The sequence below is a fragment of the Melospiza melodia genome, chromosome 7 (genome assembly GCF_035770615.1).
Source record: "Melospiza melodia melodia isolate bMelMel2 chromosome 7, bMelMel2.pri, whole genome shotgun sequence".
In the NCBI taxonomy this organism is placed as follows: domain Eukaryota; kingdom Metazoa; phylum Chordata; class Aves; order Passeriformes; family Passerellidae; genus Melospiza; species Melospiza melodia.
This window is the reverse complement of record NC_086200.1, coordinates 7,215,128-7,236,956: the sequence shown is the minus strand read 5'-3', so window position 1 is coordinate 7,236,956 and position 21,829 is coordinate 7,215,128. Positions and strand designations below refer to the sequence as shown.

The 21,829-nt window shown below is 51.4% G+C and overlaps 1 protein-coding gene across 1 annotated transcript; it reads left to right on the top strand.

The window, feature by feature from the left end:
- Positions 1–301: 301 nt before the first annotated feature.
- LOC134420479 (serine/threonine-protein kinase pim-1-like) lies at positions 302–643 on the top strand (the record flags this gene model as incomplete). The annotated part of the gene is made up of 1 exon (XM_063160645.1): positions 302–643. A coding segment is annotated over one exon (342 nt), but the record flags the coding sequence as incomplete, so codon positions are not given.
- Between the last annotated feature and the right edge of the window lie 21,186 nt (positions 644–21,829).

Genomic DNA, 21,829 nt, shown 5'->3' with positions numbered 1-21,829 from the left:
GTGCGGGCGGCGAGCTCACCCACGCTGCTGCCCTTGGCTTGCAGGTGGCCATCAAAAGGGTGCCACGGAACCGCGTCCGGCACTGGGGCGAGCTGGTGAGTGAGCGGGGCCAGCAGCCGGGGCTGCCGGCCGGGGATGAGCCGGGGCCCGGCACGGTGGGAGCCGCCAGGACGCCCCGAGGGAGAGCGGGAGTGGGGCCAGCGCAGGGCGCAGAGCATCCCGGGCTGGCTGAGGGCTTCCCCAGGCCTGGCACGGCATCGGCCCCACTGACGGCATCATGCTCCTCCCGCAGCCCGACGGCACCAGCGCACCCCTGGAGGTCGTGCTGCTGGCCAAGGTGTCCACTGGCTTCCCCGGTGTGGTCCAGCTGCTGGAGTGGCTCGAGCTCCCCAACTGCATCGTGATGGTGCTGGAGCGGCCAGAGCAGTGTCAGGACCTGCAGCGTTTCATTCAGGCACGGCGGTTCCTGCCCGAGGAGGAGGCGCGGGAGCTGTTCCGCCAGGTGCTGGAGGCCGTGCGGCACTGCACCAGCTGCGGGGTCCTGCACAGGGACATCAAGCCAGAGAACATCCTGGTTGACCTGGACACCGGGCAGGCCAAACTGATTGACTTTGGCTGTGGCACCTACCTGCAGGACACAGTCTACACTCATTTTGCAGGTGAGCCTACACAGGGCTGTGCTCCCGCTGCTGACATCTCATGGCCCAACATCTCCCAGCCCAAGCTGGCTGTGGCAGCGGGGATTCTCCCTTTTGCTGCCAGTCAGGGCACTGAATCTTCAGCTGAGTTGCTTTAGAGCAGGGCTGGGTGGGCAGCCATCTTCCAGCCCTGCTGGCAGCCTTTGCCAGCCACTCTGCCCAGGACTGGGGCTGTGCTGGGGCAGCCAGCCCGACCAAAACCCCCGTGGGTGGGGGTAGCAGAGAGGGGGGCTGGAACCTGTGCCCCAGCCACTTTGGTGTGCAGATGAGAGGAAGGGCTTGGACTGCTCCACTCGCCCTGTTTGCCTTGTTTCATTATATTTTTGGGGCAATGCAGGCAGGGAGGATAAGGGCAGGTTTTTTCCCCAGCATGGAGTGGGTTTTTCCTTTGCATGTCATGGTCGGGCCCAGCCAGGGCTGCCCTCTTCCAGCACCAGAGGCTTCTTTTCCAACCCTAACTTTGTGCACAAGTCCCAGGTGCTGGCGAGAGGGCAGTGGTCACCCTGTGTGCAGGTGCAGGGATGCTGGGGCCAGGCTCTGGGAGCAGCAGCATCCCCCTGATGAACTCCATCTGTATTCCATAGGAACACTGTCGTACAGCCCCCCAGAATGGAATGACTTTGGCTGGTACCACGGCGAGCCAGCTACCATCTGGTCCCTGGGCATCCTGCTGCACCAGATGGTCTGCGGGGAGCACCCTTTCAGGAGGGGCCAGAACCTCAGCTGGGGCCAGCTCCCGCTGCCACAACGGCTCTCTCAAGGTGGATCCTCTTCTCTGGGCACGGGGGGAATGCCAGTGCTGGGAGACAGCAGCGGGGTCGTGGGCATCCCGCTCTGGCAGCTGCTGAGGAGGTGGCACATGTCCTGCTCTCCTCCAAAACAGGGAATTGATGGGAAAGTTTAGGCCCAGCTCTGAGCACATCCAGCATGGCCTGGGCATGGGAATAGTGAGGCAAAGCAGACAGGAGCCTTCTCTGGCTGACCGTCAGTTTCTGCTTTCTCTCCCCAGAGTGCAAAGACCTGATCAGGTGGTGTTTATCCGTGAACTCCTTGGACAGACCCGCACTGGAAGACCTGTTCTGTCATCCTTGGATGTGGGATATTCCTCTGCCATAGAAGAAGGGAGAGAGCCACAGGCACACTTTGATCCAGAGCCCTGGTAAGTTCCTGCTCTACATATGCCTTGGCAGTCAGAAGCAAAGGAACCCAGAGCTTTTTGTGCTGCCACTGTCACTGCACCGGGGTCATGGGATGGGAACACACAGCCCTTGTGCTGGAGCTGAGCTGCTCTGTCCAGCACTGGTGGCCGCCATCCCAGCTGGTTTTGCGTGTCCTGGTTCCCTGACAGCTGGGGCCCTGGGCAGAGCCCTGAGAGCCTGGTCTGCCCCCAAGGAAGGAGCCCCTGGAGAAGCTGTACCGGGTGGGGATGCTGCTGCTGCTGCTGCTGCTGGAGACAGCGAGGGTGACACCAGGGATGACAAGCTCTTCCTCAGCCTGGCCACGGGAGGCTGAAGGTGATGCACTTTGATTCTGGCACCTTCTTCAAAGCCAAACTCCACAGGGAATTTGCAGATGAGTCCCACCCGGGGAAATTCTGCCAGATTTGGGCATGACCCAACGTGGCGGGGAACCAAAGGCTCCCCCTTTGCTGGGGCAGATGCAGCTCATTCTTCAGTCGCTACCCAGCTGCTTTTGGCAGGGCTGGGGCATGGGGCTGGTGTGGGTACGAAATGGGAGTGGGCTCCTGGCTCTGCCAACAGCCCCCAGCACCCACCGTGCCCAGGGCTGGGGCTGGGGCTGGGGCAGCCAGCCCGACACAAACAAAGCCCCATGGTGGGAGCAGAGGTGGGGCTCCAGAACCTGTGCACAGCTGCTTTGCTGTGCAGGCAAGGAAGGGCTTGGGCTGCTCCACAGCCCTTGTTTGCTTTGGGGTCACCGTGATTTTGGGGGGCAGTGCAGGGGGGAAGAGAGAAAGTGTGGGTTTCTCACAGCCATGGCTGGGTTTTTCCCTACCATGTAGGGGTTGGGCCTTCCTCAAGGCCCTGACAGACATAAGAGATTTACCGTTTTTCTTGTTTTCCCTTTTTGTCTCTAAACTCTTTTCAATAATGTGTTGTTTGTTATTCCAGAGGAAGCATTCCAGATGCTCCAGAGTGGATGGGGAAGTGCTGGGGAGCAGCTGTGGCGTGGATGGGCCGTGCCCTTGGAGAAGGCTGAGGCCATGGTTTGGGAGCGGCTTTTCTTCCAGCCGTGGGTGGCGTGAGGTGGGTCCCTGTGTGCTTGGCAGGGTGGGATCAGAGCTTTTGGGAGCTGGCAGCGAGCACAGGAGCATCCTGCTCTGGGCAGCTGCTGAGGGCTGGATGTGCCGTGTCTGGCTGCAGGCTGGGCACGTGTCCTGCCCTCCTGCTCTGCTGCCAAAGGCAGCAGGGATGGGCAGCTCTGGGCACAGCTCTGGGCACAGCCAGCATGGCCTGGGCACCGCAGGCCTTGGCACAAGGGGACAGGAGCCCTCAGCTGACAGGCAGTTTCTGCTTTCTCTCCTTGCAGCCGGGCTCTGCGGGTGCTGAGGCTGCTCTGGGCTCTGCCAAGGCTCTGCTGGGCTCAGCCCTGGGCCCAGCTGGGCTGGCTCTGCCCTCACATTGCTCTGACAGCTCTGCATCAGACGAGCTCGTTGCGAGCACAGCGCCTGAGCTTTCTGCTTTGGCAGGTGAGTGAGACTCTGCTGCAGGCCCAGAGATTGCAGCTGGGGACACACATCCAATTGGCAAAGACCCAAACTCTCCACAGTCCCGGCTGAACACCTGGATCTGCACAGGGTGTTTTGTCTGTCCCATTCTTCCTTCTTGACTGGCTGGAATTGTGCAATTGCACTTTGTTCCTCCTCTAGCAGTGCCAGGAGTGGGCCAAAGATGGCGAGTGGGCCGTGCTGCTGAGGCAGTGCAGTCTGGAGCTGGTGGATGGAGAATTGCCCTTCTGCACTTCCAAACCTGAGCAAAAAGCCGTAAGTGGGACTTTGTGACTCTAAGAAACTCCTGGCAGTTTCAAAGGGAATGTGCAGCTCATTCCCAGGCTGAGAAGGAAGGTCATCTTCTAAAGGATTTGGGCTTTGACAGAGTTTCCATTCCCAGTCCTGCTTGGAGCTGGAAGGGCACAAAGCAATTTCCTCTTGCTTCGAGCACAATTTCAAATACCAGTGTTGGGAACAAAGCCCCAAATCTTTTAAGAGGCTGCTGAGGTCAGTAAGATGGATCCATGCCATCAGCACATTTACAATGTAAAGAACTGAGTTCTCTTTTGAAAAAGATCATTTACCTCTTAATGCAAAGAATGTATCTTTGCATTTATGTTTTGGTTTTTTCACTAACATTGTGTTATGTTTTTTCACTAACACTTGGATTTTATTCTTATCTTTTAAAATTTACCTATTTTTTTCCTTTTTCCTTTTTTTTCCCTCTAAATAGAAAACATGTCCTACAGAAGAAATGTCCTTTGCTCCTGATTCCCGTGTGGAGCAGCTCCCTTCCTGCTGGCTGAGCTGCTCAGGCAGAGCCCAGCAGCACCTGGCCCTGCAGGGCTGAGGCTTTTCCCCATTGCTGGGCACAGACTGATGGAGCAGCACTGCTGAACACGGGCACACAGAGGGACCAGCAGCAGCTGCCTTTGGCCACCTGAGGCTCCAAGGCCCAAACTCTGAGCAGCCAGGGCTGGAAGAGACTGGCAGGATCTGATCTCTGACTCTGGGCCAGGGCTGCACAAATGACCCCACAGCAGCAGCAGCAGCAGCAGCAGATGGAGCTGACTTTGAGCACAGCCCCTGCCCCTCTTCCCTCCCGTGTGCAGCAGTGTCACAGCAGCCTGAGGCACCTGGGAGCCCCCAGTGCCAGCAGGGACTGGAGATGGCAGCCCTGGGCTCCTGGAGGCTGTGCAAGGAACGGAGCTGGGCACTCCCTGTGCATGGGGAGCTTCCAGATGGAAAAGGCTGCTGTGCCCAGGCAGCTGCAAGGGCACAGAAAGGAGGCTCTGGAGCACTGGATCTGTGCCAGTGCCACAGTCCTGGGCAGCAGCCAGCGAGCCCTGGGGGAACAGAGGGCACAGCAAGAGGGACAGAACCAGGCAAGGGCAGAGACTGGAGAGAGGCAGGCCTGGGAGCAGGAGCAGCTGCTCCATTGCGCTCTTGGAGAAAGCTCTTGGCTGGTTCAAAGCAGTGAAAGGCGTGAAGGGCAGAGAGGAGGCCACAGCAAACAATGCTCCTGTTTGCACAGCCTCCCCTCTCCGTGTCCCAGAAGGAATTGCATGGACTGTGTTCTTCTCTTTGAGCCGTCTCGTTCAGCATGAGCAGCTCAGCACCAGGAGCTGAAGGAGCTGAAGCCTCAGGCCACAGGAGCTGGGCAAGAGGGAACTTTTGGAGCAAAGTAATGCTGCTAAAATAGCCCCAGCTGAATGCAGTGGATATAATCATGGAATCACAGAATCCTTTCTGTTGGAAAAGCCCTCAGAGCTCACCCAGTGCAGCCGCTCTCCCAGCAATGCCAAGCCCAGCACTAAACCACGTCCCTGAAGTGCCAAGGCCTGGACACCAGCCCTGAGTGAGGCCTGGACAGCAGGCCCTGAGCCAAAGGTGGCCTCTGGATGAACCTTCCAAGCAAAGGTTATCTTTGTATCTGCTCCCTAATGAAATGTGCATGGTTTTTAGCACTGAGATAGATGTAGCCACTCATTAGTGAAACATGTCTTGACCTTTGTGTATTTAGAAGCCAGGCAAGGCCATGAAATCTGACATCTGGCCTTGTTCGGGGCTGAAGGATCAAAGTCAGCTCCCTTGGTTCCTCCTTGAGCCCTGGCCAGGCTTTGGGAGGGACCCAAGAGGAGGATGGAAGCAGATGTTGCCACGCTAGCAGTGCTGTCAGTTTGTTCATTCAGCACTGTCAGAGCTGGGCCCTCTCCCAGCGGGGTTGGAGCCTCACCTGGGGCTGGAGGCACCTGCAGGAATTCCCAGTGCCCAGGAGTGGCTCTGCAGCCCTTGGCTGTGACAGCTTCCCCAGCTGCTGTGTGGGTCTGGGGGATGGTAAAGGCTGAGGGTAGATGCTGCTGGATCTTTCTTAATCACAGCAGGCAATCTTTGGTGGGGATTGTTGGGTGCATTGCTGAGCTGCTCCTTTTGTGATTCTTTGCTGCTCTGAGCTGCAGGAAATGACACTGATTCCTTCAGTTGGAGTCTGTGTCTTTGGTGCTGACCCTGCCCACTGGTAAAACAAAACTGGCCCAGTCTGGCCAGATCCCAACAAAATATCACTTGTTCAGTGTAAATGTGAGGAATCAGTCCCATCAGAAATTCCCAGCTGGGAAGCCCTTCCCTGGAGTTCCCTGGCTCTAGTGTGGGCTGAGGTTGGAGCCCCGTGTGAGCAGTGGGGCAGTCGGGTAAAAGAAGCTGCACCTCTGGATGGCTTCAAATGCATCCAAAAATTGCACATGGAAAAGGAAAAGACCTTGTGGGTTTGGGCAGACAAAGATTAATTTGTTAAGAGTACATAGGAAACAGCACCTTCAGAAGAAACAATTATGGTTGGAATGCTCCCACATGGAGCAAGAGAAGAAGGTTTTAATCTTGAGCTCTGATGCATTTGTGCAAGTGAAATATCTATATACATAATAATTATATATGTATTTATAGTATAATAAGACCTCAATATATCTATTTATATATATTTATTTATGTCTGTATCTATCTATATTTCTATATCACTATCTATGTATAAAATTCTATAATAATGTGAAATAGTGCTGACAATACTAATTTGGTAGCTTTGGCTGCTCAGGGATGTAACACTAAATACCCTACAGAACAGGATTGGCCAGGACCCTAATGTCAATGGTCAACTTTTTGAGATTGTATACAATGAAAAAGGGAGGAAGGGAGGAAATTGGCTATTTTTGCAGGGGTTGCTGATACTGTGATGCAGAATGCTTTGTCTGTTCCTGTGAAAAATACAGTGATTTTGCCTGCAGGGTTTTTCATGTACCAGAATATGCACAAGCTGCAGGATTGGTTGCACGGGTGAAGGGGTTGTTAAAAGAGCAGTTGGAAAAATGAGGAGATGGGAACCTTTGTCCATGGAGAACCCATCTCCCAGATGTGCTCCATGCCCTTCACAATGGCCCACTGGGGAAATGGAACCCCCTGGCTGTGCACGGCTGCCCCCAGTTTGCAAATCCAGCCATGGGCAGTGAGACTTGGGCTGCCTGGGAAATTGTTCTGGCTGTGATGGCCCCTGGCAGGGCCAGCCCAGAGGCTGCAGGGCTGGGCCTTCATGCATTGGAATTCATTAGGATAAATTCAAAGCAAATGAGAGCTATCAGTACTGAAACAGGAGTTCAGATTCCTCCAGGACACTTTGCTTTGGTAACTGCTCCCTTGGAGCTTGGCCTTGCAAAGTGTTCCTGTCATGGCAGGAGGAAATGATGCAGAATATCAAGGAGAAATTACAGTAATTCTGTAAACAATAACAAACAAGATTGGATTGTTCAACCCCGTGACAGGGTAGCACAATTATTGATTTTGCAATTTTAAGAACGATTGTGAAAACAGGAGATCCACCTCCAGTCACCACCGTTTGTGGAGATAAAGGGTTTGGATGCAGCAGCCCTAATAATGGAGCCAGAGTGTGTGTCCGGAGGCTAAATGGCCCTCCCGAGGCAGCTGAAGGGGCAGCTCCTGGGAAAGACAACTCTGAGTCCTGAACCCTTGGCAGGAACAATGGGAATGTGTCCCTGCAGCCAAGGATTCTGTGTGAGAACAAGTAGATCTGTCAGGATATTGTTTTACACATCCTGCCAGACCAGATCTCCCTGTTTGCCCCAAGGGCCCCTTTGGAACATGCTGTGACCTACGGGGCTCCATGTGAAGGCTGCTGTGACACTGAGGGACTTGCACAGGAATTCCATCCAGGAGCCTGGGTGCCCCTCAGGGACTGGGACCCGGCCCCTTCCAGCCAGAGGGGAAAGGGCCCCCCCAAGCCTTGTTAGCCACAGACAGCATGGTAAAACTGAACAGCAAAGGGCCTGGCGGCATTATTCTGGAATTAAAAAGGTGCCAGCTCCAGGGACAACAGAATTCTTGTTCCTAACTGGAAGGAGATTGAAAAAAAAGAATGAAGAACATTGTCACTAAAGTACTACTGTTGTCTGTAAGGTGTACCTTGATAGTCAGCCAGAATCTTTGTCTGCCACAAACACCTCTAGTGTTTCACCAAGGGATTGGTCATCAAAATGTAATGATGGGTTATGATGGATTGCTGAGCTTCTTTTGTAGTTCTTTGCTAATGATGATTTGCTTTGCCGAGCTTATCCTTTTGTAAATCTCTGCAGCTGTGCATGATATAAATGACACAATTCCTTCAGTTGGTGTCTGTGTCTTTGGTCGTGACCCTGCCCACTGGTGAAACAGGGCCCCTTCTTGCCTAAGTGTTACCTGGGAAGGCAAAAGCCCTCCCTCCAAAATTCCCCCCTTCCTCCCTGTTCCCCCCTTCACACCCTGAGCATGATGTGCTCTGGTCTGGGGTATGCCCGGGGTCAGTTGGGGTCCCCTGTCCTGGCTGTGTCCCTGCCCAGCTCCCCCGCAGCCCCAGCCCCTCCCCAGCGTGGCTGGACGAGGGGCAGGACAGGCCTTGGCTGTGCTGCAGCTCAGCAAGAACAAAACCATCTCTGCGTGCCCAGCCCTGTGCTCAGCACCCGGCCCAGCAGTGTCTCAGTGCCAGGGGCTGTGCCCTCAGTGCCTGCCAGGGGTTTCCATGGCAACTGCCAGGCCAGGTGACCCAGGTGTCCCCCCAGTGCCGGTTGCCATGGAAACAGTGCCCAGCCCCGCCCCTTTCTGTCTGGCTGACCTGGCCTTTGGCCCTGGCAGTGCCGGTGGCTGCTGGTTCCTGGTGCCTGAGCGGCTAGCGCGGCACAGGGCAGGTGGCCATGGCACAGCCCCCAGCAAGGGATCCCCCCTGGCTCTGGGCACTGACACCAGCCCTGAGCAAGGGCCCAGGGCAGCTTTCCATGGCCACCAACCACCACAACGGGGCCGGGCATTGGTTGCCATGGCACCAAACCAAGGAATGGGTCCCCGTGGACGTTGCCATGGCACCTGGTGGCACCAACGAGTGTCACTGGAATTGTACCTGGAGCAGCCCTGGCAACCGCTTGAGGGTTGCCGTGGCAGCTGAGGACAGACACAGCTGGTGCTCTGCAAGGGCCCTGGGGCAGATGGGAAGGAGCAGCAGAGCAGGGGCTGATCCATCCCCAGTGCGCTGGACAGCTCAGGGCAGCATCCCAGAGCGTCCTCATGCAGCTGCCAACAACATTCCCCCTCTGCAGCCCTGGCCTCTCCCCCAGCTCACACAGGTGCCCCATCCTTGCAGGCACAGACACGGCAGCACTGGCTCAGCAGCCCCTGTTTGTATTGCACAGAGCAGGGGGAGCACCCCCATGCTGTATGTGTGGGGACATGAACCTGAGGGAGCACAAATGCCATCAGCCCCTGGGGCCAGCAAGGGCTGGGGGACACCAGGGAAACCACTCAGCTTTGTCCGGGCCTCTGCAGTCAGCCAGAAAGTTTGTTCCCGTCAGCTGGGAGTTTCCTGTGCCACAGCAGATGCTGTTGCTCAGAGCCAGGGCCGCCTGGCAGCCACTCCCAAAATGCCCTGAGCATTTCCCTTGCTTCACCTTGGCTTTCTTTACTCTTCCTGATACAAATTTCTTCTAATTCCCCACCCCAGGGGACCCAGAACTAGACACAGCACTCGAGGTGCTGCCCAACCAGTGCCCAGCACAGGGAAAGAATCCCTGCCCTGCTCCTGCTGGCCACACCATGCCTGATCCAGGCCAGGAGCCATTTGCCTTCTTGCCCACCTGGGCACACTGCTGCCTCATGCCCAGCCTGCTGTCCATCAGTCCCTGCAGGTCCCTTTCTGCATGGCTGCTCTCCAGCCACTCTGTCCCCAGCCTGTACTGCTGCAGGGGTTGTTGTGGCCAAATTGCAGGACCTGACACTTGGGCTTGTTAAACCTCACCTTATTGGATTTGGGCCCTGGATCCAGGCTGTCCAGGGCCCTGTGCAGAGCCCTCCTACTTCCATCCTCTATCAGATCCAAACTCACCCCCAGTTTGGTGTTATCTGCAGATTTGCTGATGATGGACACAATCCCCTCATCCAGACCATTCCATGCAGACATTGGAATCCACGCTGGCTGGCTCTGACCCCTCGGCCATCCTGTGGGTGCCCTGTGATGGCACTCAGGGTGATCTGTTCCATAACCTTGCCGGGCACCCAGGTCAGGCTGACAGGCCTGGAGTTCCCCAGCTCCTCCTTCCAGCCCTTCTTGGCGATGGGCTCACACTGGCACCTCCAGTCCTCTGGGCCCTCCCTGCTGAGCCAGCACTGATGGTAAATGATGGAGAGCAGCTTGGGGAGCTCATCCACAGCTCCCTCATCCCCCTAGGATGGATCCCATCTGATCCCACACACCTGTGAGCATCTGAGTGGCTCAGCAGGTCACCAACTGCTTCCTCCTGGATTACAGGGGCTGTTCTGGTCCCTGTGCCCATCTACCAGCTCAGCAGAGCACTTGTCCTGAGGACAGCCTGCCCTAATATCAAAAATTGAGAGAAACAAGATGTTTAGTAGCTCTGCCTTCTCCTTATCTTTAGTTACTATATTCCCCACTGCATCCAATAAAGAGTAGAGGTTTTCCTTACCCCATGTTTTGCTATTAATTTAATTGTGGAAACATTGTCTATTTTTTTTTCACAGAAGTGGTCAGGTTAAACTCTAATTGAGCTTTCACCTCTTAACTTTTTTTCTGCACAACTTCACAACATCCATAAACATTTCCTAAGCTGCTTGACCTTCTGCCTAAAGTTGAAGGGCCTCTTGTTACCCTTGATTTGCCACAAAATCTCCATGGGCAGCCAGGCCAGTCATTTTCCGCACTAGCTCATCTTTTGTCACACTGGAACAGGCTGCTCCTTCCCCCTTAAGATTACTTCCTTGAAATGTGTTCATCCTTCGTGGACCCCTTTGTTTTTAAAGGATGTTTTCCTTAAAAAAAATCAGTGCCTGATTCAGTACTCCCCAAATCTGCATCCTAAATAGGCCAAAGTCTGCCCTTCCTAATTCCAGTGTAGGAGTTTTGTTGCTGCCCCTCCTTCTTTCACAGAACATTGAACACTTGATTATTTCATGGTCACTGTGCCCCAGGCAACCTCTGAGCCCCACATCTGCCACCAGCCCTTCTCTGTTTGTGAACAGCAGCAGACAGAGCTTTCCTTGGCAGTGGGAGTGTGACCAAAAATTTAGTAAAACAGAAAACTCCTTAACCCCAGTGTAGCATTAAGAAGCAGCATTCTTTATTCAGCTGGATGCATGGGGGATAGCTCCTCCCAAAGCCGTGCAGACTGAGTGCAGGAAAGTTTCTGTTTATATTCTGTATTTTGCACACATATTCATTGATTGTCCTGGACTCAAAATACATATGAATATCATTTCCCCAAAATCATTAACATATTTCCCCTCCCCATTACCCATGCGTCCTTCCAGACCCTGGGGGTCTCTCTGGTGGTCCCTGGTGGTCGTGGAACCCAGTGTTCCAGTGGGCCTGGCTGAGTTGACAGGACACTGAGGCTGCTAAACTTCCAGTTCCCCTTCTCACACAATGGGCATTGTGTGGTTTCCACAGGCCTGGGGTTTTGGAGAACAAGCTCCAGGTGTCAGCTCACCTAGTGGAGACAATTTATGATGTTGAAACATGAGGTGACAGAGTTGGCTATGACATCACAGAGTGGGTTATGTGAGATTATCGAGAACTAGGACATGATAGACTGCCTCTGTGACATCACAGAGCAGGCTGTGATAACACAGGGAAGAGATCTGGCATCACAGAGCAGGCTGTGACATCCCAGAGGGGCTGTGTGACATCCCAGCAGGGCTGTGTCAGGTCGCTGGGTTGGTCACTCCGCCCCAGCTCCCCCTCACAGTTTCTCCCAACAAGTCCAATGCTGTTCGTGCCCAGCAGGGTCCCTGTCCCCCGGGATCCCCCCGGCCCACCTGGAGCCACAGCCTCCACCAAAGGATGTTCCACAGGATCCACCCCAGAGCCTGACAGGGGACAAGGGGCCAGGGCTGTGTGACCAGGACATCAAGGACGTGGGTTCTCCAGTCACTGTGGCCTGGGTTGGGTTGCCCAGGGCAGGAAAGATGTCTGGCAGCTGGAGCAGGGTCTGGGAAGGGCCTCCAAGGTGGGGCTGGAGCCCTTGGGCTGTGAGCAGAGGCTGAGGGAGCTGGGCTTGTCCAGCCTGGAGCAGGGAAGGCTGAGGGGCTCCTCATCCCAGCCTGGCAGTGCCAGCCAGGAGAGGATGGAGAACACAGAGCCAGGCTCTTCACCAGGGGGCTGGGGGGAGACAAAAGCCAGTGGGTGGAAGGGGAAAGAGGAGACATCAGCCTGTGCATGAGGAGATGAAATGAGTCAGGCTGGTTTCAGCATTTCCTCAACACCAAGAGCAGCCTGACCTCCCTTCTCCATCCACCACTGACAGCTTTGCAAATCAGGAATCGTTCGAGCTGTTTTACACCCACTCCAGGATGAGCATCCTGATACAGGAACTTGATTGTGTTTACATCGAACATAGAACCATGTTTATCTAAATAATTTTGGTATGAAAATCACTTGTGAATGGTGGACTCATCAGATACTGCTGGGAGGTTGCACATAGCTGTGATTGTTATTAAATTTTATCCTGTTCAACTATGATCTGTTGGCCATGAAGAGAAACTTTGTGTGCCTCTGAGTCTCACCAGTTCCTGACCTCCAAAGGACACAAACCTGATGAGCTGTGCTTCCCACTCCAGTGGTGGCACTTCCACCTCCCTCTGTAGCCAGAGCAGAGCTCCCTTGTCCCAGAGAGTGCCTGGCAAAGGAGGGATGATGGAAACAGGACATGCTGTGGGGATCAGGGGCAGGGCAGAGCCAGGGAGAAGAACGACTTTTGCATTTGATGGAGCTGTGCCTTCCCTTGGCTTTGTTGGCTGACAAGAAATGAACATCCCTCTGTGTCTCGGGCAGCTCCTTCTCCAAGGAAAGCAGGTGGGAGTTGGAGCCAAGGAGCTGAAAGCTGCAGGTGCAGCCTGGGCTGGAGGGAGCTCAGATTTGCACAAGGCTGCTCTGAGTGCCAGGGCTGGGATGGGGGAAATGGTGGGGTGGGGGTAGGGACAGAGTCTGATTGACTGTCAGCCATGAAGGGTCTTGACTTTCATATCTATTCAAACTGCATGAGGAGGTACTTGGATTCAGTGTCAGCTGGAGATAGCACGTATCAATAAATTAACAGGAAGAAGAAACCTAAATCGGACCTAGGAAATCTTTTCTCAGTGTCTCTTTAAATAGAATCTATTCAACTTGAATACACTACTGGAATTCGTCTAATTAGCCACAAAAGATTTGAAAATTAAATCAAATTAGCCCCAGAGGCTTGGCTTGTTTAGTTGTTCTGAATGTCAATGAGCCCTGGGACACTGAATTCCTGCACTGAAGAGCTGAAGGCTGAACAAGCCTCTGGAGCAGGAAAATTCAGCAGCAGCCTCCAAGGTGCTGAGGATGTCAGCAGCCCCCACTGAGGCCATCCCTGCCCAGAGACCGTGGGGGAATGGGCAGACAAGGAGAGCGTCCCTGGGGCTGGGGCAGCACAACTCAGAGGCAGCAGCGGCTCCAGCTGGGCAATGGAGTGTGGAATGTGGCTGGGAAAGCCCTGCCTGGGCTGGGCCAAGCAGGACAGACAAGCCCTGACTCCCATTCCCCAAAAAACTCTCTCAAGGAGACATTTAAAAGGAATTACAGTTGTTTGTGTACTCTGAGTTGGACTCCCTGAAGAAATACCAATAAGAGATTCTCAGGAGCCCAAACCAACCAAACAGCCTTTACTGGCAGCTTTAGAAAATCAGAGAAACTTTGGCAAAGGGGTAATGATAACATGATAACATTGTAGTGGTTTTGGTTTGTTAATTTAAGATTTTTCCCATCTTGAGATTTCTTAATTCATGGATTGATGAGTGTGGTCGGTTTTAGTGTCGGTTAATTATTTATGTGTTTATTTTGTTGTGAGATAGGATTACGAGAAAGGTAAAGTAGACTTAAAATTTTAAAAGGGTCTAAAGAAAATTTTATTAAAAGCAAATAAAAGAAAAAAGGTAGTAAGAATTAAAATAAATTCTTTAGAACACTTTTTTTCTTTACAATATTTTTTTAACCTGACCATATCAAGAAACTAAACTTAAAGTTTCTAGTGGTTTACTATTTCTAGAATTGTCTTTTTTTTTAGTTTTAGGGTGATAAGTTTTTCTTGTTAAGATTATGGAGGTTTTTTACATGAGGAAATTTTTTTTTTGTAGTACTTAATTTTGTCATGGATAACAGTTGTCTGGGGAACTTCGCTATTGTGAAGTTGTCTTTATAGCTACAAGCTTTTTTACAGCTTGTTGATGGGCCATGTTGACTTGTGGGGTATTGTTTTAAAGATGAGTTATAATAAAGTTTTTATTATTTACTTTATAAATTATTTTTATCTCTGGGAATAGAGATCTTCTCTTGGGGATACTGAATTACTTTTTTTTCTGTTTAACTTCTCATGAAATTGCAGGTTTTTTTAAATTTGTTTTTTTTTAGCATGGAGATTTTTGTTTGATACAAATTTGAATTTTTAAATAGTTTTGTGAAGAAAAAGAGTTTTTTCTTTATAGTTTATAGGAGGATTTTAGTTTTAAGATTAAGGTATTTTTTTCTTTCTTTTAAATTAGGATTTCATTTCTTCTTTACTGACTTTGATGGTTTTATTTTTTTTACATGCTTGCATTTTGTTTTTTCTTTAACTTGAGGGAGGATTGAAGTATTGAAAGGGTTAACATCTGATCTGCCTGTAACTTGTGGTGGAAGTCGTGGTTGTGTTGTGCTACAATTGGTTTTATGGTTGGTTTTTGGCTTTTTTTATGTTTAAGTTTTTAGTTGTAAGGTTATTTTGTATTGGTTGTAGATTGTAGGGGTTTTTTGTTTTAGTTGTATTGGGAGGAGGGGACTTGGTAAGATTTCAATGGCTGTGTCTTGCTTTGTTCTGGTTGTGGTTTTGTAGCCTCTTGTTTTCCTGTTTGGGAGTTGTTGGGGTTTGGTTTGGTTAGAATGGGGCCAATGTGGAAGGGGGCAGCCTGGGGAGGGGAGCAGGAGCTCAGCCCACGGCAGGGTTGCTTGGTTTGGTTTGGTTTGGTTTGGTTTGGTTTGGTTTGGTTTGGTTTGGTTTGGTTTGGTTTGGTTTGGTTTGGTTTGGTTTGGTTCGGTTTGTTTGGGTTTGGTTTGGTTTGGTTGAGATGGGGGCCAGGGCCAGGGCTTGCTGCTTCTTTGTTGACTGGAAAAGAAAGAGGAGGTTCCTGGACTTTTTCATCTTTAACATTTGTGTTTCACAGAGACGTGTTCAGTATCTTAGTGATTTAACAGATTGTCACTTACACGAAAAAGTTTTACTTTTTAAAATTCTTCTCATCTCAATTCACAACAGATATTAAGTCAACATAAAACACTTCTCAAAGCATTGACTTCGCCCATTCAACTTCACAAACTCTATGCCTGTTCAATTTAATGTTAATCAAAATTTGCAAGAGAAACAGAAGAAGAAGACGAAGAAAGAGAGCAAGGCAAAAAGATGCAGAGAAGCACACACACAGTTACCAACTCCTGGATTCCAGCACTGTTCAGGTGGAAATTCCAAGAGGAGGTAGGGTCAAGATGTGTGCTTGCCTTGTGGTCAGTCTTCAATACCCCTTGGTTTCCCTGGGCCCTTCCTCCAGGTGGGCCTTGGGCTCATTTGGTCCCTCAGGAGCTGGGCTGGGGCTGCAGAGGTGGCTGTGGAGCATTGCCTGTGCTGTGCCAGGGACTGGCAGACACTGCTGGGCTGGGATAGAGGCTCTGGGGGGATTGGGGTTCCAGGGCAGGTCAAGGCTGGACCTGCCCCTTCCTCCCTCACACATGAAATGTTTTGAGCCAAAAATCTCCTCCCGTCTGACACAACAGGCAATGTTGGAGGTGGAACCCCAGTTCTGGCCATGGGTGCCTGAAAGAGAACGGCAGTTCTTTGCCATAGGAAGGAAAGCACAGAGCCCCAGTGTTTGGAAGGCTGGTGAGAGCCTCACAAGGCCAAGGCCAGCCAGACTTGTCAGGAATGGTAGATTTTGTCTGGGAGCAGTCTTTGGATTTAGGGAGTTTTGGAGGTGAAAACACAATCTCGGCCATGGACACCTGGAGAAGCAGGAGAGTCCTTTCCCATAGGAAGGAAAGCGCAGAGATTTCCCCAATGTTTTGGGGACAGATGGGAAGTGAGCCTTGTGAAACCACTGCAGCCAGATTTGTACTGGCAATATTCCTATGGGAACAATCGCTGGATATAAGGAAATTCGGAGGAGAAATCCCAAATCTGACCATGGGTTCCTGGAGGAGAAGGAGAGTTCTTTTTCCATAGGAAGGAAACCATGGAGTCCCTGTGCTTCAGCAGCAGATGAGAAGAGATCCTCAACATGCCAGGGTCAGCTGGACCAGTCAGGTGGCCCCTGGGAGGCCAAACCAACCAGACCTGTCCTTTGTTCCTTTGGTTTTATGGGGTCCCACACTGTCACAATGGTGCCTTGGATCTATGAGGCCCCACAGTGCCATAATGGTGACCTGTTTCTATGGGGTCCAGCAGTGTCACAATGGTGCCTTGATTACAAGAAGACCTGCAGTGTCACAATAGACCCTTGGTTCAATAGAGTCCCACAGTGTCACAATGGTCCCACTGATTCCATCAGCCCTTGCAGTGTCACAGTGGTCTCCGTGGTTCCCCAGGTCCCACAATGTCATGTGACTCTTCTTTTCCATGAGCCTTGCAATGTCACAATGGACCTTCGGACCCTGGGGGTTTGCAGTGTCACAATGGTCTCTTTGGTTCCACCGTGTCACAATGGACCATTGATGACAGGAGGCCACTCTGTGTCACCCTGGAGCTTTGGTTGCATGCAGCCCTGCAGTGTCACAAAGGACGTTTGGTTTCACAAGGCCCAACAGTATCACAGTGGTGCTTTTGGTTTATGGGGACCCCAGGGTCACAATGGTCTCACTGGTTCCATGCGGCCCTGCAGTGTCACAATGCTTTGCTTATTCCATGGGGCCTCATAGTGTCACAATGATCTTCATGATTTCATGAGTCCCCTCAGTGTCACAATGGTGCCTTGGTTCCATGAGGCTGTCAAGTGTCTAAGTGAAGTTAAATGCTGCTAAGAGTTGTTTTTTTGCTAAGTTTTTAAGTTTAATAGAAGTTATAAGCGAAGTTAAATATTGTTAAGTCTTAGTCCTCTTTTAAATTGCTAAGTCATGGGTTATAATTGAAGTTAAATACTGTTTAGCAGCATTTAACTTCACTTAGACCTTGTGACTTAACCTTACCTACACGCCTGACTGACTCAGCTATCCAAGGCACTCCAACCCCTCAGAGAGCAGCATTTCTGCCACATTTCCCCAGCACAGGCACTCCTGTGTGCACACAGACACAAAGAGTCAGTGCAAGGCACCTGTGAGCAATTCCCCTGAGGGAAGGGAATGCTCCCTGTGGATCATTTGGCATCACCCCCGGGGGTGAAGGGCTGAGCCTGGAGGAGTGGGGGGATCAGCCCAGGCTCTGTCGTTGTTCAGGATCCCCGAGTGCAGCAAACGGGAGAGTTCCCGGCTGGGAGTGGCTGCACTCAGAGGGAGACGCTGGCCCAGGAGTATCATTATAGGACACAAAAGAACACAAGCTCACATCGTTGTTCTCATGGTGAAGAAAAAAGGGGAAGTTTATTTTCTGACTCCAACATTTACAGTTTTCCAAAAGTGACAGTGGATTGGAGGGTGACAGTGACACCTCTCCAATGACACTGGACAAATCAACAGTCCATCAACTGTCTCCTCCTCCATAAAGAAATGCAAAACAATGAGTTATTTATAGAAAGTGTGTGAGAAAGTTCACTACAAGAATGTCAACATCAGAAGGCTTAGAAAATCTTAAAAAACCAGGGCAACATCTCACCGTTTTCCTTTAAAAATGAAAAAAACCGAAATGAACAATATGATAAAGAAAACATGAACACTGTTCAGTGTCCACTTGCAGAGGAATCATCAGAGTGATCACTCTCATCATCTGCATCCGAATCATCACTCAATGATTCCCCCGCTTGATGCCTTCCAGGTTGGTCACAGTTTCGGTCTTACTCATCAGCTGGATTCTGTCTCTGCGGTTGCAGGTCAGGGTGAACACACTTCAGAGGTACCCAACGTACCCCAGTGTGTGTGGATACACAAGCATGCCCGTGCCCCAAAGCGATAAGGTCATAAGAACATTCCCACTGTTTGGTGACTAAATTCTGCACCTGTACCTTCACTCGAGGCTGATGTGCCTCCTCCGCAGCCTGCAATGAGAGATGGTGATTCAAAATGACAAGATTATTTGAGTTCTGCGGCACAGTGAGATGATTGATTGTGCACAAAGCTTTTGCCAACCGACTGTGCGGGGTTTCACCCTGCATTCCCCGTTTTTGTTTTTGAAGAACCTGCTCCAGAGTACCAGGCGCACGTACTACAATAGCTTGACCAGTCGGAGAATGAGGGATACCAAACTTGTGCATGACACCCCACAACTGCAGGAACTGCCGCACTTTTGCAATGCGTAAGCAGGACCATTGTTGGTTTTCACAGCAGAAGGTATGCCCAGAACAGCAAAGGCCTGCCTCCAGTGGGCAAGGACATCACGGGCCTTCTCCCCAGTGTGAGCCGAAGCCCACATTGCAGAGGATAATGTGTCCACTGTGACATGCACATACTTGAGCCAGCCAAACTCGGCGATCTGGGTGACATCGGTCTGCCAAAGCTCCAAGGCCCTAAGGCCTCTAGAATTTATCCCAGCCAGCAAAGGCGGAGCAAGTGCATGGCAGTCATCACATGACTCAACAATGTCACGAGCCTTAGCTGGCATCAGCTGAAACTGCTTCTGCAAGGTATGTGCGTTTTGGTGGAAAAACCCATGTGATGCCTCAGCCTGCATGAGTGTATCAGGCTGAGACGCTACCCACGCTGGGTTAGCCAACTTGTCAGCCCTCTCGTTACCTTCCACTATAAAGCCTAGCAAATTGCTGTGACTCCTCACGTGCAGAACATAGAATGGATGAACCCGGGCCTGAATGGCACACCACAAGGTCTTCAGTAAGTGAAACAAGGCAGGATTACTGACCTCCTTCAAAACGGAATGACCCAAACTTTGTGCGGTATTGGCCACATTGGCGGAATCCATGACCAAGTTGAAAGGTTCCTGGGAAAATTTCCCAAATGCCATGACAGCAGCCCTCAGTTACAATCACTTGGGCTGACCCATCCCCATGAGCTTCCAGAACCTGCCACTCAGATCCATCCCTCCAGGTAACAACAGCCTTTCCTGTTTTCCCTGAACCGTCAGTGAAGACGGTGGGTCCTTGCACAGGTTCCTGGGTAGTTTTGGGCTGCAAAGGGATTTGTGTGAATTTTGCCATATGCAGTAACCTATGACTGGGCAGATAATAAATGATCTGCCCTGAAAAGTTTTCCAGAGCACTCTGCAGGGACACACTGTTTGCAAAGCTCCAGTCAAAATCCCCCGTTGCACCGGGAGTATGATCTTTGCGGGATCCACCGCCATCAATTGCAAACACCGTTGCTGGCACTTGATTATCCAGCGAGCAATCAGCTCAAATGCAGCTGCTGTCTTCTGCAGCAGATGGGGCAGGAAAACCCATTCCAACACATGCAAGGAATCGGACCATTTGTCACTCCATTGGACAATGATGCCCGTGGGATACAAATCTGGAGTGCTGATGAACACAGTGACATCAACGGAAGGATCAATGCAATAAACTTGGCAAGCCGAAACAGCTTGCTGAACGACCTCCAACACCTTACATGCCTCAGGGGTCAGTGTGCAAGGTGACTTTATATCAGAGCCTCGTTTCAACAGATCATACAGAAGAGATGGCTGTGCATCAGTTAGCCCCAAGTACGGACCTAACCAAGTGATGACACCTACCAATTTCTGAGCATCATTCAGTGTCTTCACAGAATGCACAAATTGCACCTCCTGGTGACAGATCATCCCTTCCAGAATTTTGACCCCCAAGTACTTCCAAGGTGGTTGTTGTTGAACCTTTTCTGGAGCCACCTGCAGTCCATGAGCATGCAAAGCATTGAGCAACCGAGGCTGAATCCTCATCAGCTCATCCTGGGTGGGCATACCCACCAGAATGTTGTCCATATAATGATATAGACATGCATCAGGAAACTGCTTGTGAACAACAGACAAGGCAGGAGAATTCTGCATGCCTCGGGCAACATCCTCCATTGATATCTCTGTGCGGGCTCAGCCTCGATAATCGCTGGCACTGAGAAGGCAAACTTCAGTCTGTCATCGGGATGCAAAGGAATCGTAAAGAAACAATCCTTCAGATCCACAATGAGGCCCGGCCAGTCTGGGGGAAGCATGGTAGGCACTGGCATGCCCACCTGCAATGTCCCCATGCTTTCCATCACGGCATTAACCTTTCGGAGGTCTTGCAACAACCTCCACTTCCCACATTTCTTTTTGATGCAGAAGACAGGAGTATTCCAGAGACTGGTAGAAGGCTCCAGATGACCCTGTGGGGGAATCCACAAAATTAGAGGATTTTGGGAAAGCTTCAAGATGCAGGCCTCAGACACAGCAGAACTGTGAGCAGAGCTATGCAGCAGCCATGAGATAGGTCAGCAGAAAAATTATTTAAACTGTGGAAAAGCAAGGGCAAATAGAACAATGGTCTGTGTATTACCACTTGTCTAGAATAGCTCTGTAAGCTACGGAAAGTTTATCTAGCAAGATATTAGGAGATTAAAGATTAATAATGGAGCTCTGTGCATTGTGTTTTAAGGCTTACAAGCAGGAATTGTATTCAAAATAAGAAAGCATTGTTTTAACCAAAGGTACGTGTGCTTATGGTGATTGGCTAGAACTGCTGTCAATGTGTTTTGCTTTGTGTGATTGGTCAAGAAACTTATAAAGTAAGTTGTACCATTAAGTTCCTGGTCTGCTGCTTGGAATGTGAGCTGCTGGCATCTTCCCATTGTCATAACCATGTAATGAGACTGATGCTGAAAATTAAAGCAGCTCGAGGCACGTTCTACAGCAGCCCCATCTGGTTTGTGGTTTGTACAAAGCCCCCCTGCCAGCTTCACCCTGATCCAAGTGCTGCTGCACCAGGTTCTGAAGGGCAACCAATTTGTCTTGAGGGAGAAGCCACTGCTTCTCCCAGACAGATTTGTCCACCAGACACCGAATAGTAGGCGTAAGACACTCTGCGCCCTTCACTGCAGTGGCCCCCATCAAAAATCTGTCCCGATGTGCACCCCCAGAAAGAAGAAGATCCCTCCCCCAGAGGTTGGGAGGAGCTGAAGTAACATCAAGTAACATGAGGCCTAACCCAGGCTGCCTGTCCCTCTGGGTTTGCCACCAGCATGGGCCGCAGGCTCAAGTAGCATTGCGCTGTCCCTCCCAGACCTGCGTCAGACGTCCCCATCGGATCCAGGGGCCACTCTCCGGGCCAGGCAGTAAAGGGAGAGAACCATGACGTCAGCACCGCTGTCGAGAAGCCCGCGGAGGTGGATTTCCGATGGTGTCGCACCAGGAACAGACAGGGTACACAGCATCTGGGGACAGTCCTTGGTCAGGACAGCAGTCCAGCGAACTTGAGGCAGCCCAGTGGATCCAAAGCCACCAGCTACACGCAACCGGTCAGCTGTCCTGCGAACAGAGAACTTAAAAGGCACAAGTTGAGCAATTTGCGTCCCTTTCGGGATCGGGACGGGGTGGGTGTGGAGACCATGGCACAAATCTGCCCTCTGAAATCTGCATCAATGAGCCCCAGGGGCACAATGATGCCCTGAAGGGTGGCACTAGATCTCCCCATCAGGAGAGCACTCATGCCCCCACCCAAGAGATCAAAGGAATCCAGGTGAACCTTGTGTATTTTACAAGATTCTAAGACAACTATT